The sequence below is a fragment of the Trachemys scripta genome, chromosome 7, assembly GCF_013100865.1.
Source record: "Trachemys scripta elegans isolate TJP31775 chromosome 7, CAS_Tse_1.0, whole genome shotgun sequence".
NCBI classification, from domain to species: domain Eukaryota; kingdom Metazoa; phylum Chordata; order Testudines; family Emydidae; genus Trachemys; species Trachemys scripta.
In genome coordinates this window covers 59,389,384-59,402,751 of record NC_048304.1, presented here as the reverse complement: position 1 = coordinate 59,402,751, position 13,368 = coordinate 59,389,384, and the positions used below count along the sequence as shown (strand labels likewise).

Here is a 13,368-nt window from a genome sequence, read left to right as displayed (position 1 = left end):
ATGTACAAAGTGGCCAACAAAATTTTGGCCACCTCCACTTCCTCTTTTCTCTGGAGGTGGCGTCCAAGCAGTTCCACACCATGTGGCATCATGGTAGAGGCAAGCAGCCCAGAGAGCCACAAGTGGTTACAGCAGAGGCAGATGCTCTACTTCGAACAATTGAAACACGGCAAGAGTAGCCAGCATTGATTCTGTATCACTTTATCACTTAAGCATTGATACAGTCTCAATGCTAAGTGCCTCCCCACTCCAGAGTGACCGTGATCTTCTGAGATCCAGTGCGGTACATCAGTCAAATAAGGCAGAGGGGATGTCAGAAGTCACCTCATGGCATCTTTGCTCTGTTCTCACGGCCAAGGACACAGTCTGTGGCTGATTAACTGCCACGTTCAGTAGCCAGTAAGATCACACACAGATTTCTCTGCTGAAATAGCCTCTAGTGGTTTCCTGTCAGAGCACCTATGCATCTGGAAAGAAGATGCACAGTTGTGAAGAAAAGCACAATTGTCTATCAGAACACTTTTTCTCCCGACTGGTCGGCCACCATCTTGTGTGCACCCAGGCCACCTCTGGAAATTTGTGTGACAGCGAGCTCGCCCTTTAGAGGACAAGGCTGGTTGGGTACATGGTAACTGCATGGCCTCTGCTATCTGCAGTCTTGTAGCTGTGTCGGTCCCAGGATATCAGAGAGACTAGGTGGGTGAGGTAGTATCTTTTATTGAACCAGCTTCTGTTGGTGAGAGAGACAAGCTTTCGAGTCACCATGGACGGTGCATGAGTTTTGCCTTTGAGGTGGCTGTGTGTGAGCACCAGAAGTTCCCTAGAATTGGGGGGCCACAGCCCCTGCTCCGCCCTGAGGCCTGCCCTTGCTCGGCCTCTTTCCCTGGAGGCCCCACCCATGCTCCCCCCTTGGTGCCACCCCCAACACCTGCCCCGACTTGGCCTTCTCCCTTCTGAGGCTCCGCCCCCTCCTGCAAGGCACCTCCCACTCACCACTTGTGTCTTTTTGGTAGAGTCCTGAGCAGATACAAAATGTATATCCACGGAGCTGCAGGGCTCTACTGGGAACCACAGCAGCGAAAGCAGCAGCATGTCAGGCCGACGACGGTCCCAGAAGCCAGCACCTCATGCCAGCAGCTCCTTGGCCGTGGCTGTACTGCCACCAGCCCTGCACACTGGGACAGGCACCAGCCTTCCTGGAAATTGTCCCTGGTCACGCTAGTGTGCACAAGTGTCTCGCATGCTCCCAGATAGGAGTCCCTTCCACACAGCGATCTGCGTCTCCCGGCCAGGAGTGTGCGAGCCACTTGCACACAATAGCGTGACCAGGACTGTTGCTGGTGAGCCTAGTGCCCGCCTCAGTGGGCAGGGCTGGGGGTGGTACAGCCACGCTGAAGGGGGTGTTACAGCCACACTGGAGGAGCTGCCAGCATGGGGTGCTGGCTCCTGGGAGCAGCGGCCAAATATGCTGCTTCTTTTGCCGCTGCAGTTCCTGGTAGAGCCTGGCAGCGCTGCAGATATCTGCATCTGCGGATATACATTTTGTATCTGCACCGGACTCTACTCTTCGCCCCCTCCTCAGAGGCCCTTACCCTGCCCACTGGGGTGGAGAGATGCAAGCGGTAAGTGGGGGAGGCCTTGGGGGTAGGGGAGGAGTGGGGACAGGAAGAGGGCCACAGGGCAGAGCATGGTCGGGGCCATAGCTCCAGCACTCTTTCGGCAGCGGCACATCAAAGGTGGTGGGACAGCCTGTGGAAGTGTGCTGCATCCTGTTTGGTATACCTGCCACCCCTGCAAGCCACACACCGTTCTTCATGTAAGCTCAAAAGCTTGCCTCTCTCATCAACAGAAGAAGTGGGTCTGATAAAAGATATTACCTCGCCCCCCTGGCTGCTGGCAGACTAGAATAGGTTATATACACTGTACGCAGTCTCAATACTCCATTCAGAAAAAGGCTGCTGTTGAGAAACACAAGTGGCTTCTATATCTGGAAGAGCACCGTGTGGAAATGGGAAGGAATGGACTCAGGTTAGTGCTAAGGCAGGAAAATGAGATGGGTAGTGAATAATAATTGCTATTGCTCTGCACTTCGTAAAAAGCAGAGGGAGTAGAAATGGAGAAGACCCCTGGGCACCAGATTGCACTGTGCAGTATATTATGGTATCTGGTAGTCCAGTCTGGTTTTAAATGGCCTGAGCTATGAGACTCCTACCAGTTCCTGTGGGGGACTGTTCCACTCTGATAGGTCTCCCTCTCAGGAAGGTTTTTTTCTGAGATCCAGCCTAGATTTCTCTTTTAATTCCTCCTCGTTCTACTTCTGTTACCCCTCTGCTTCAAACCCCTCAAAGCGCTTTATACACCTTTAGTGTCTGAGCCTCCCAACCCCACAGGCGGGGAGCCACGGCCATCACTCCCCTTTCATTGAGAAGGGAAATGACCTGCTTCTGTAAGAAATAAAATGAGCAGTGGTGCCAACGCAGGGGTGTTAGCTAGTGCCTGGAAGGTCCCTAGCATGTGCAATACCATTAGAGCTGGTAATAGGGATGTGTCTGAATAGTATCAACTCAGGGGTAGCCTCCTGAAAAGCAGGTGGTTCTTTCAAGGCAAAGAGAGCTGTGGAGGAGAAGCAACCCTGCTAGGAGGATGGAGCATGAAGAGGAATGGGGGGAGGGGGGAGGCAGGGCATCAAGGGGGCATCCCTGCCCAAGAAGCCAGGCCCAAACAGTTGGACAAATGGGCTGAATTTAGAATGTTCTCTTCATACTCAAAATGGTGTCTCCTCCCGTGTTTGGCTCTTTGGTTTCACGCAGTGTGTGCTTGTGTTTCAGCCCGGTCAAAGAGCTTGGTGATGGGCGAGCAGACCGGGTTGCCCTCCAGGCCGTCGTCCCCTAGCCCGCAGGACCGAGTGCTGAAGTCTGGCTGGCTGAAGAAGCAGAGGAGCATCATGAAGAACTGGCAGCAACGGTGGTTTGTGCTGCGTGGAGACCAGCTCTTCTACTATAAGGATGAGGAGGAAACCAAGCCGCAGGTAAGGCCACGCTCTGATACGGTGCATCGGCCCTGGCCCCAGAGCTACGGGTGTGACCAGTCTTCCATTTTGAGATCTCTCTCTGAGCCCTTTCTGGTTACTCCTAGTGCTGTGAAGGCTCAACAGTAAGAGCGCTAGCATAGCTAGGAGGCACTACTGGGGCTTCGTGGGGTGATGACCATGGATCCAGAGCTCCCAGGGAATTCTGGGCAATTCCTCACTAACAAAGCAGATCACCATGTTAGCTCCACTCCCTCAGCGATCTGCTGAGTAATTAATGCTCTTCAGGCCTCTGACCAGACCCAAGGCAATTGGCACAACAGGGCATCATTGCAGAGTGTCGCTGCCCACATGGGGCAGGAGGGGAGACTAGTAAGAAGAGGCTCTGAGGGACAGACAGATTGGAGTTCCAGCTGGAAGGACACCCCCCCCCACACACACACACGAAGAGATGAGACCAAGAGGAAAGGAACTAAGCCACAGCAGTGGGAGGTAGGAGGAAGCACATCCACAGACGGGGCTGCAGTTGTAAATAGGATGCTGGGGTGGGAGCTAGTGGAGGAGACGGGCACAATGGATCTGATCCATAGGCGCCGACTTCATGTGTGCTCCAGCGCCAGAGCACCCATGGAAAAAAATTGGTGGGTGCTCAGCACCCCCCAGCAGCTCCCCGTGGCCCTGCCCGGCCCCCCTGTTCCAGCTTGCCTCCGCGAGCACGCCGCCACGTCCTGCTTCTCCCCCATCCCTCCCTCCCAGCGCTTGCACCGTGAAACAGCTGATTTGCAGGGCAGGGAGGAAGGGGGAAGAAGGGGGAACGTGGTGCACTGGGGGAAGAGGCGGGGCCAGGGCCGGGATTTGGGGAAGGGATCCAATAGGGGCAGGGTGGGGGCGGAGTTAGGACAGGGACTTTGGGGATGGGGTTGGAATGGGGGTGGGGCCAGGGGCGGGGATGAGGTGGAGTCAGGGCGGGGTCAGGGGCGGGGGAAAGGGCAGGGGGCATGGGCACCCACCGGTGGCAGAGAAAGTTGGCGCCTATGATCTGATGTGGAACATATGAATGGCCAGAGGCAGTCAGACCTGAGGCCCTTCTAGTCCAGTAGCCTGTCTCCAGCAGTGCCCAGCCCCAGCTGCTTCAGAGGAAGGTGCCAGAAACCCTGCAGTAGTAGTTGTGAGATAATCTGTCCTCCCAAATGGATGTCACCCTGGTCTCTAACAGTTGGCTTAAGCCCTGAAGCATGAGGTTTAATATCTCTTCCAAAATTCTTATGTGTAATGATAATAACGATGGATATTCTGGGTATCCATTTTGCTAAATTCTTGGCCTAAGAACTTCCTGTGGCAGTGATTCTCACAGGTTAATTCCCTGTTGCATGAAAATTTCCTTTTACTCCTTCAAACTTGGGGCTGTTAGAAATCTGAATCTAAACTGGGCCCCTTAAGCCACCCTCAGATGTAGAGGCAGTATCACCTTCAGGATGAAGCTCTGGGATGGGATTCCGGAAAGCACAGCAGCACCCTCTGCATGGCTCGCCAGCACTGCAAAGAGACTTGGGGGTGAGAGGACTGCTGCAGGTCAGATAGACCTAGTCTAGCACCCTTGGGTTTCTTGCCTTGCCCGCTAAGTGTTCCCAGACTTCTCAGTATTGCCTGGATATGGAGCAGCCCTCCTACTGTATCACTAAGGTTTTTAAGTTTCCCAGGTGAATCTTTAGTTTTCTACCCTGCAGCTTTCCTGACGAGGAAGTCCAATTACATGGAATAGTGTGTTATTATTTATTATGGACTAATCTGAGCCATCTGGTTTCAATAAAAATATGCATTGATCACAGTTCAGAAACCACAGTAAATATCTGTCATCTGAATTCTCTTTAATGAAAGGGCTCCCAGCACAAGTAGTAATTGTCAAAGAGTTCTTCCGCTAAACATCTGGATCTGATGGGGCTGTTAAACAGCTGCTGATGTCTCATGAAAGTCTTGATTTAGAGATAATTAACTTAGTATTGTCCATATAGTCAGTATTTTTTCTGCCCTTATTTTTCATTGCTATCAATCCCTAGCCCTTCTCCTGTGCTGACCTCTCTCTCTCTAGATTCTTATTTGGTGCCTAGCCTCATAGTGTCTGAGCATCTTCCAAGATTAAAAAGTGAATACGAAGACAGACATTCTCTCTCTTCCCAGAAGTCAGCCTGGGCTGGATTTGTCCACTTCTTGCAGGAACGTAGGTCAGAGAAGCGGGGTTTGTGTCATGTTCTGAAATGGCTAATGTTCATCTCTCTAGGTAGTGTTGGTACTTACCAGGCCCTGGTAGTACATAATTGCAATGCATCATACACAATAATATTTTTATCCTCACTCTGAGGCAGGGGTATTAGCCCCATTATACAGCTGGGGAACTGAGGCCCAGAGAGATTAAGTGACTTGTCTAAGGTCACATAGGGAGTCTGTAACAGATAGGGTGACCAGATCAGCACTATAAAATATCGGGACGCAAGGGGGGGTAGCAAAAAAAAAAAAAGGAGTTTCAAAGGGGCCGGGGGCATTAGCAGGCTAATGCTCCTCGCGGAGCCTCCCGCCCCCTGGCCCACCACAGGCATATGCGGCGCATGGTGGGTCCGGGCTGGGGCAGCGCGGAGCGGGCAGGGGTCGGGTGGGCGGTGTGGGCCGAATCCCCGTTGCTGCTGGGGAGCCCTGCCCCTCTCCCTCCCGCTCGCGGCTGCGGCTCCTTCCTGGCGGGACGTGCCTCCCGCCGCCCCAGCCACGTGCGGCGCGCGTCCTCCGCACCTAGTCTCCCTAGTCGCGTGCGGGAGGGAGAGGCGTGGGGCTCCCCGGCAGCAGCGGGGATTCAGCCCCCGCGCTGCCCACCCGGCCCCTGCCCGCTCCGCGCTGCCCCCACCCGGACCCATCGCGCTGCCGGGCTGGAGCAGCCTCCAGGCTGCACTCTCGGCCCCGGTGTGCAGCAGCCCAGGCAGGAGCCCTCTGGTGCAGCAGGGGGCTCAGAGCTGACCCCCCCCATCTCCCTCTCTTGCCAGCACCCCTTTACCCGCCAGTGCCTGGGTGCCGGAGCTGACTCACCAGCTCCAGGATCCAGGCATCGCCGCCACCCCCTCCCTCCAGGCTCACACCGCCATGCAGCTGCAGTTGGGGAAGAGGCGGGGCAGTTGGGGAAGAGGTGGGGCCAGGGCGGGGATTTGGGGAGGGAGCCAATGGGGGAAGGAGGGGACGGAGCCGGGGGGGGCGTGAGCGCCAGAGTGGAGGGCAAAATTTCTTGTTTGTCCAGTGTCCCGGCCAAACATTGGTCGGGACGTGGGACAAAGAAGCAAATATCGGGACAGTCCCGATAACATCTGGTCATCCTAGTAGCAGAGCAGGGAATTAAACCTACGTCTCCCAAGTCCCAGATTAGTACCCTCACCATTACACCACCCTTTCTGTTGACGCCCAGCCTCCTCTCTTCTGGGAGTGAGTTCCAGATTCAGGAGCTGGTCACTAAGAAAGCTCTGTGTCCTGCACACAGGAACTTTGCTCTTGGGGCTGACAGTTCTAGAGGATGGCAGCTTTCCTGGGTAGCTGCAATCATGCAGAGTGAGACCGTCTCCCCTTTAGGTAACCTAGTCCAGACCCATGGAGAACTTTGAAGGTGAGGCACAAAACCTGGACTATGTCCCAGCAGTAATATTTTGCATGAGAACAGGCTCTCTAGCAGTTCACTTGTTGTTTATTCCATGCCTGGAATTCTAGAGCCATGGAAGTTGGGCTCCAAGGAACAATATCTATAACAGGAAATCTCTCTCCTACAGGGGCAGGCCCCTTTGGGGTCACCATCCCTCCCACAGACACAAAACAGACTGGTGCCTTTCACCCCACGAGACTCTCACACTCAGCACTCTAGTTGTTGTCTGTAGACTGGCTGATGAAAAGCCATGATAGATGAAGGTCATGCTGTCAAAGGGCCTTAAGCCCACATGGATATGCCGTTGTGTAAAGAGCTGTGAACAACCCATTTATGCTTTAGTTCTTTACACCTCAATCATGCTGTTCCCTATAAAACACAGGCCGGAATCATTTATTCTGTCACAGATTTGTGTGTGTGAATCCTTGTATTTGTTATCTTCTGTGTTACTTGGAGGTCTCCATCCTAGTACTGACCAGGTATGACTAGGCTTAGTTTGTGGTCACAGTTCAAGATGGCTTTTGACTTCTCCCAGTCCAGCTCTTTATTGTTGGGAGCTCAGAGTTTCAGGTTCTTGCTAACAGTGATATGATCTTAACTAGTTGAGGGATGGCTCAGGTGGTGTCCATGGCCAGAGAGCACACCACGTGCAGCAATAACCTTGCAAAAATTGTTCTGGCTTGATTTCTGGGATGGATTATACAGATTCCAGATACCTTAAGGGGACAAGATGTGCTGGGAGTCTACACTGTGTTGTCTTAAAAAATGCTTCTCTTTTCTATTTTTGGGTGCCACTTGAGTTCTTCTGGAAGGCAATGTGTGTTGTGATTAAAGAAGGGTGCTTGTAGTCAGGACTCCTGGGTTCCTGGCTCTGGCGCTGCGTCACTGTGTGATCACAACCAAGTCACTTAGGCCCAGATTTGTAAAGATATTTAGGCATTGCTCGGCTCAGTGTTGCAAGCCCTCACTAAGTTTGTTGTTTAAATACTTCTACAGACCTAGCCCTTGGGCTCCTATGTCATCTTAGGAGTTGCAAACATACCTTTCAAATCTAGACCTTACCCTTTCTGTGTATCAGTTATCCCTATTTTACAGATGAGGGAATTAATAATTGTCCACCTCGGAGACTGCAATAATACATTTTACAGTAAAAACAACGAGGACTCCTTGTGGCACCTCAGAGATTAACAAATTTATTTGAGCATAAGCTTTTGTGGGCTATGCCCAAATAAATTTGTTAGTCTCTAAGGTGCCACAAAGACTCCTCATTGTTTTTGCTGATACAGACTAACATGGCTACCCCACTGAAACATTTTACAGTATTGTGCAATCCTGGATGACTGAGGCCATGTCTACAGTAGTGAGCTTACAGCACTGTAAGATCGCTCATGTAGCCTCTCTAAGCCGATGGGAGAGAGCTCTCCTGTCAACATAATAAAACCATCTCCACAAGTGGCAGTAGCTATGTCAGTGGCAGAAGGACTCGCACCGACTTCTGTTGGTGTAACTTACGTCGCTTGGGTGTGTTATGTTGCAGCTGGGGCCAGGAGCAGGAGCTGAGAGCAGGGGTCAGGAGCCAAGACCAGGGGCTGACGGCTGCAGCAGGGCTGTGGCTGGGACCAGGGCCAGTGTGAGAGCAGTACTGGGAACAGAGCGGGAATGAGTGGCGCTCCCTTCCTGCCCCATTGTGGGGGCTGGCCCGGGCCCTGCCACACCGGCCCATGCCCTGCTGTGCCCCCCTGAACATCCTTCTTTGCCCCCCTACGGGGGTGCACATTGCTGTTTGCAGACCACTGTCCTAGGGGATTGGGAGACTTCATTTGTTTGGAAAGCACTTTGAGATCATGGTGTGAAAGGTGCTAGAGAAGTTCCAAGTCTTGCTAAGGACGGTTCTGGCACCCAAGTAAGATTTAGGAGCATCAGCATCTCAGACTGATTTCTTCCTATAGTATCGGTGCTAGCCAAGTAGTGTGTCAGTAAATGATGTGTTTTTCCTGCTCTGCAGGCATCCTTTGCTCCTGCAAAGTAAAGGCATAAAGCGAGCTTGCAATGCTAGTTATTATAACAGAGAAAGGAGCCTCCCAAACAATCCAAGTTAATTAGGGAGTTCTCCTAAAAGGAATGTTGGGGGAGTGAAAGGGAGTCCTGAGGTGGCTCATGGGAGTGTGCCTGTGTTAGGGGAGGTGGCCAGAGGCAAGGAAGAAAGGATGTCAGGGAGAGGATGGTGAGAGAAGAATGTTAAGGAACTTAAGCAGGAGAAGAGAACCAGCTGGTGATTATTTGGGGGAGTGAGAGAAAATGACTTAATAAAGCTAACTGAAGCAGGTCTACTTAGTTAATCAGGAAAGTGAAGATCAGATGATTGAGTTCCTTTGTAGGACAACAGATGTGTGCTGGAGACAGCTTTCCAAGACACTCTGGTACTACAAACTAGTGCTCAGGAAGTTCTAATTTGATATTTGCTGAACAGCTCTGGGGCTAGACTTGCCAGGGATACAGAGTAGTAGATAATTAGTCACTGTGCAGATGTCCAAAGGACATATTGGGAACATGCTCAACTTCAAAACTGTATCCTGCTGGAAAACTGTGGTGACTATTTGTGTGGTGGACGATATGTACTCAGTATAGTTTTCTTTTCAAATCTCTCTTGTTATAGTATCTGTGTCGCTGTGTGTTGCTGGCTAAGCACCTTTTACTGATTGTGATAGTGTGTACTAGGTCTTTCAGGCCTTCTGGTCCTGCCACATCCTGCCCTGGGAAAAGGAGCAGTGAAGGTGGGTCTTCCAGGCCTGCCTACAAAGGCTGCAGGGAAGCAGCCTATCAGAGCGCAGTAGGTTCCCTTTAAAGGCACTGTAGGGCCTGAGCAGGTCAATTGCTGGCTGGGACCAGAAGAATGAGGAAGGACTGAAGGGTCTGTGAGACTCTCCAGGCGAGAAGGCCTGGGAGAAACTCTGCTCAAGCAGGCCTGCGGTATGGGGAAGAGTAAGGGGCTAGGTGGGAAGCAGCCCAGGGAATAACAGCAGCAATGGAGTTAAAGGAAGCAGCAGGGGCCTGTTATTTGTAGGATCGCTGGGTTGGGACCCAGAATCGAAGGCAGGCCTGGGTCTCCCCACCAGCCACTAGGGAAGTGGCTTAAGCCCCAAGGAGGGGATAAGACACTGCCTTAAAAGCCCAAGAGTTTAAACAATTCATTACCCTGGAGGGGTTTGTTCGTTCACATGTTGACTGTGTGTGACTTGGCCAGAGGGCTGAGCCACTGAAGACCTATCTGGTAAGGGCAACAGCCAGCAGGGGGCACCAGAAGAGCAAAGAGTTCAGGTTCATAGCTGGCCAACAGGAAGTGCTCACATGAGGGGAGTGCACCCTGTCACACTGATGCTTCCTGGCAGGAAGTCTATTCTGACATTGTCTGAGACACAGGAAATGCAGCTCCTCTCACTTCTAGGTCAGAGGTCCCCAAACTGTGGGGCATGCCCCCCTGGGGGGGTGTGGAAGAACATGTAGGGGCTGGCCCAGGCCCTGCTCCCAAAGGGGATGGGGTGGGAGAGCCGTCCAGCCCCGCTCTGCCCTCAGATCCACTCTCGGCCCCAGCCGTGGCTCCGTTCCTGGCCCCAGCCTCGTGCCTACACCCCCCGCCCCCAGGAGCCATGGCCCCACTCCCGGCTCTGGTTTCTCGGGGGGTGGGGAGGTATGGACAGGGGTAAAGGGGAGCACGACCATGAAAAGTTTGGGGAACACTGTTCTAGATCATTGGTGCAGGTCTACCCTTGATGAGAAGCTTTGTAGAGAGCCATTTCACTATCAACATTCTTCAGTGACCATTATTGAAAGATTTGAATGGTTTTCAACCCAATTTCCAGGGAACAAGTGTCCACGTCAAAGTCAACAGTCGCTGCAGGCACTAAGGCCTGAATGCACAAAAGGAGTTAGGTGTTGTGACAGAGAGTGTCTAGGAAATCCTTCTGAATTTCTCTAGGGGTTAGGCAGGAGATAGGAATTGGGTTGCCCTAGAGGGAGGCAGCAATACACAGGCCCAGAGCCAGAAATATAGACACCTGGCAAACTTTTACTGCAAAAACTTAGCTGGTAAGTGAGTTTAGCTGCCTACAGGGTTTTATGAGAAGCTTTGAAGATATGGACTGAGACCTTGAACTTGACTCGCTGTTCTTTGGGAAGCCAGTGAGAGAGCAGAGGACAGGTGTGATGTGCTTGCAAGTAGCCTGTGTTGCTGAGGAGAGACACTGCAGTGTTCTGTACTAGAGTCCGCAATGTCAAATGAGATAATATGGGCTGCATCAAGAAAGAACTTGAACCTCGCACTGCGAAAGCATTGTCAGTAATGGGGCATTTCCTCAAGAATGTCTTTCGTAAACCAAGCACCCTGATAAGTAGAGAGATGAAGCTGAGGATATATAATGCTTCAGTTGTCAGTATCCTGACCTATGGGTCTTCAACATGGCCCTCAAAACTGACAAGAAGTTGGACATCATCCAGATGAAGAATCTGCGAATGATCAGAAACATCAAATGGGTGGAATTCAAGTCGACTGAAGAGACCTGTCTTCTAACTAATAGGTCCTGCTCTCTCAAACGGTCGCCCAAAGCTTTCTAAGGTGGTATGGTCTTTTGCTCTGAATGCCTACCAGCTGCCCTGCAAGAATCCTCTTCAACTTTCCTCCCCAGTGAAAGGGGGATGGAAACGACCTCCTTGGAAGACCTAATGCTTTAGTTGGATGGCGTCAACAGACATCTGTCCCTCATAGACCTTTTACCTTGTAACATGCCAGATATGGCACAGGACAGAACATCATACAGGTGCAGAATGCATTTGGTGGCCTCTATCCTATCTCTGAGAATTACCTATTTTTTTTTTAAATCTGGCTTTGCTCATGGCTTATTCATAGATTCCAAGGCCAGAAGCGACCATTGTGATCATCTAGTCTGAACTGTATAGCACAGGCCGCAGAACGTGCCCCACAAAAATTCCTTGAGCAGATCTTTTAGAAACAGATCCAGTCTTGATTTAAAAATTTGTCAGTGATGGAGAATCCACCACGATCCTTGGTAAATTGTTCCAATGTTTAATTACCCTCATTGTCAAACATATATGCTTTATTTCCAGTCTGAATTTGTCTAGCGTCAACTTCCAGCCATTGAATCATGTTAGACCTTTCTCTGCTAGGTTGACAAGCCCTTCATTAAATGTGTTCCCCATATACTTAACTTGATTACATCCTATGTCTATTAATATTCTCTTTGTTAAGCTAAATAGACTGAGGTCTTCGAGTCTATCACTATGAGGCAGGTTTTCTAATCCTTTAATCATGCTCGTGGCTCTTCGCTGACTTCTCTCCAATTTATCAACATCCTTCTTGAATTGTGGGCACCAGAACTGAACACAGTGTTCCAACATGGTTGCACCATGTTAAATACAGTGTGACAAAGTTCCTCCTCTATCTTGGTGGGTCCTGCGCTTATTGGCGGATTTGCTTGCCTCAGAGATTCACCATGTGGGTTGGGGAACAGCCCAGAGACCTTCCCCTCTGGGAGAACCCACAGTCCAGGTCAATTGGGAGGTTTGGGGGGAACGCGGGCCCGCCCTCTACTCCGGGTTCCAGCCCAGGGCCCTGTGGACTGCAGCTGTCTATAGTACCTCCTGTAACAGCTGCATGACAGCTACAACACCCTGGGCTACTTCCCCATGGCCTCCTCCAAACACCTTCCTTATTCTCACCACAGGACCTTCCTCCTGGTGTCTGATAATGCTTGTGCTCCTCAGTCCTCCAGCAGCACACCCTCTCACTCTCAGCTCCTTGTGCTTCTTGCTCCCAGCTCCTCACACTCCCCCCACAAACTGAAGTGAGCTCCTTTTTAAAACCCAGGTACCCTGATTAGCCTGCCTTAATTGATTCTAGAAGCTTCTTCTTAATTGGCTCCAGGTGTCCTAATTAGCCTGCCTGGCTGAACTGGTTCTAGCAGGTTCCTGATTACTCTAGAGCAGCCCCTGTTCTGGTCACTCAGGGAACAGAAAACTACTCATCCAGTGACCAGTATATTTGCCCTCTACCAGACTCCTGTACTCCACTGGTCTGGGTCTGTCACAACAGAGATAAAATAACCTTTCTACTCCTACTTGAGATTCATTCCCCTGTCGATGCATCCCAGGATCACATTAGCCTTGCTGGCCACAGCATCACAGTGGGAGCTCATGTTCAGCTGATTATCTACCATGACCCCCAAATCTTTTTCTTCAGTTGTAACTTGTGGCAGTGAGTTCCACAGGTGTATTGACAAAATTAACTGAAAGTTAATTGTAAAGCTGTTTCCTTTCAATATTGAATGCATGGCCTAGTCATTGGGAGGACCCCATGTCCTATGAGAAAGTAAGTCAAATCAGAGTGCCTGATTGGATATTTCTTTACCATTTTACATCATAGGAACTGCATCTGCTGAATTTTGTCACTGGAAGTGTGTGACTTCTCAGAGCTCTGTAGACAATTGTGGATTGGGACTTTAAAGTGGCATGGGTGGGAAATGACCGATGAAAACTTAGCTGTCTGTTCACAGGTCAGCTGTGACCTTGGGAGACCTTCCTTGTTGAAGGCCTCATGGTACTAGGTCAATTTTTTTTTAATCCCTAATTATCTCCAGCTCTTAGGTTACGCTTGCTG

At 51.1% G+C, this 13,368-nt stretch overlaps 1 protein-coding gene across 2 annotated transcripts in view; it reads left to right on the top strand.

Annotated features, from left to right (window-relative positions):
* Positions 1–2,833: 2,833 nt before the first annotated feature.
* Positions 2,834–13,368, top strand: part of ARHGAP22 (Rho GTPase activating protein 22) — a 225,339-nt gene continuing 214,804 nt past the window's right edge. For both annotated transcript variants that reach the window (XM_034777449.1, XM_034777448.1), the window contains exon 1: positions 2,834–3,028. In XM_034777449.1, the coding sequence (XP_034633340.1) occupies positions 2,849–3,028 (180 nt within the window). In that variant the 5' untranslated portion in view covers positions 2,834–2,848. The remainder of the gene's footprint in view (positions 3,029–13,368) is intronic.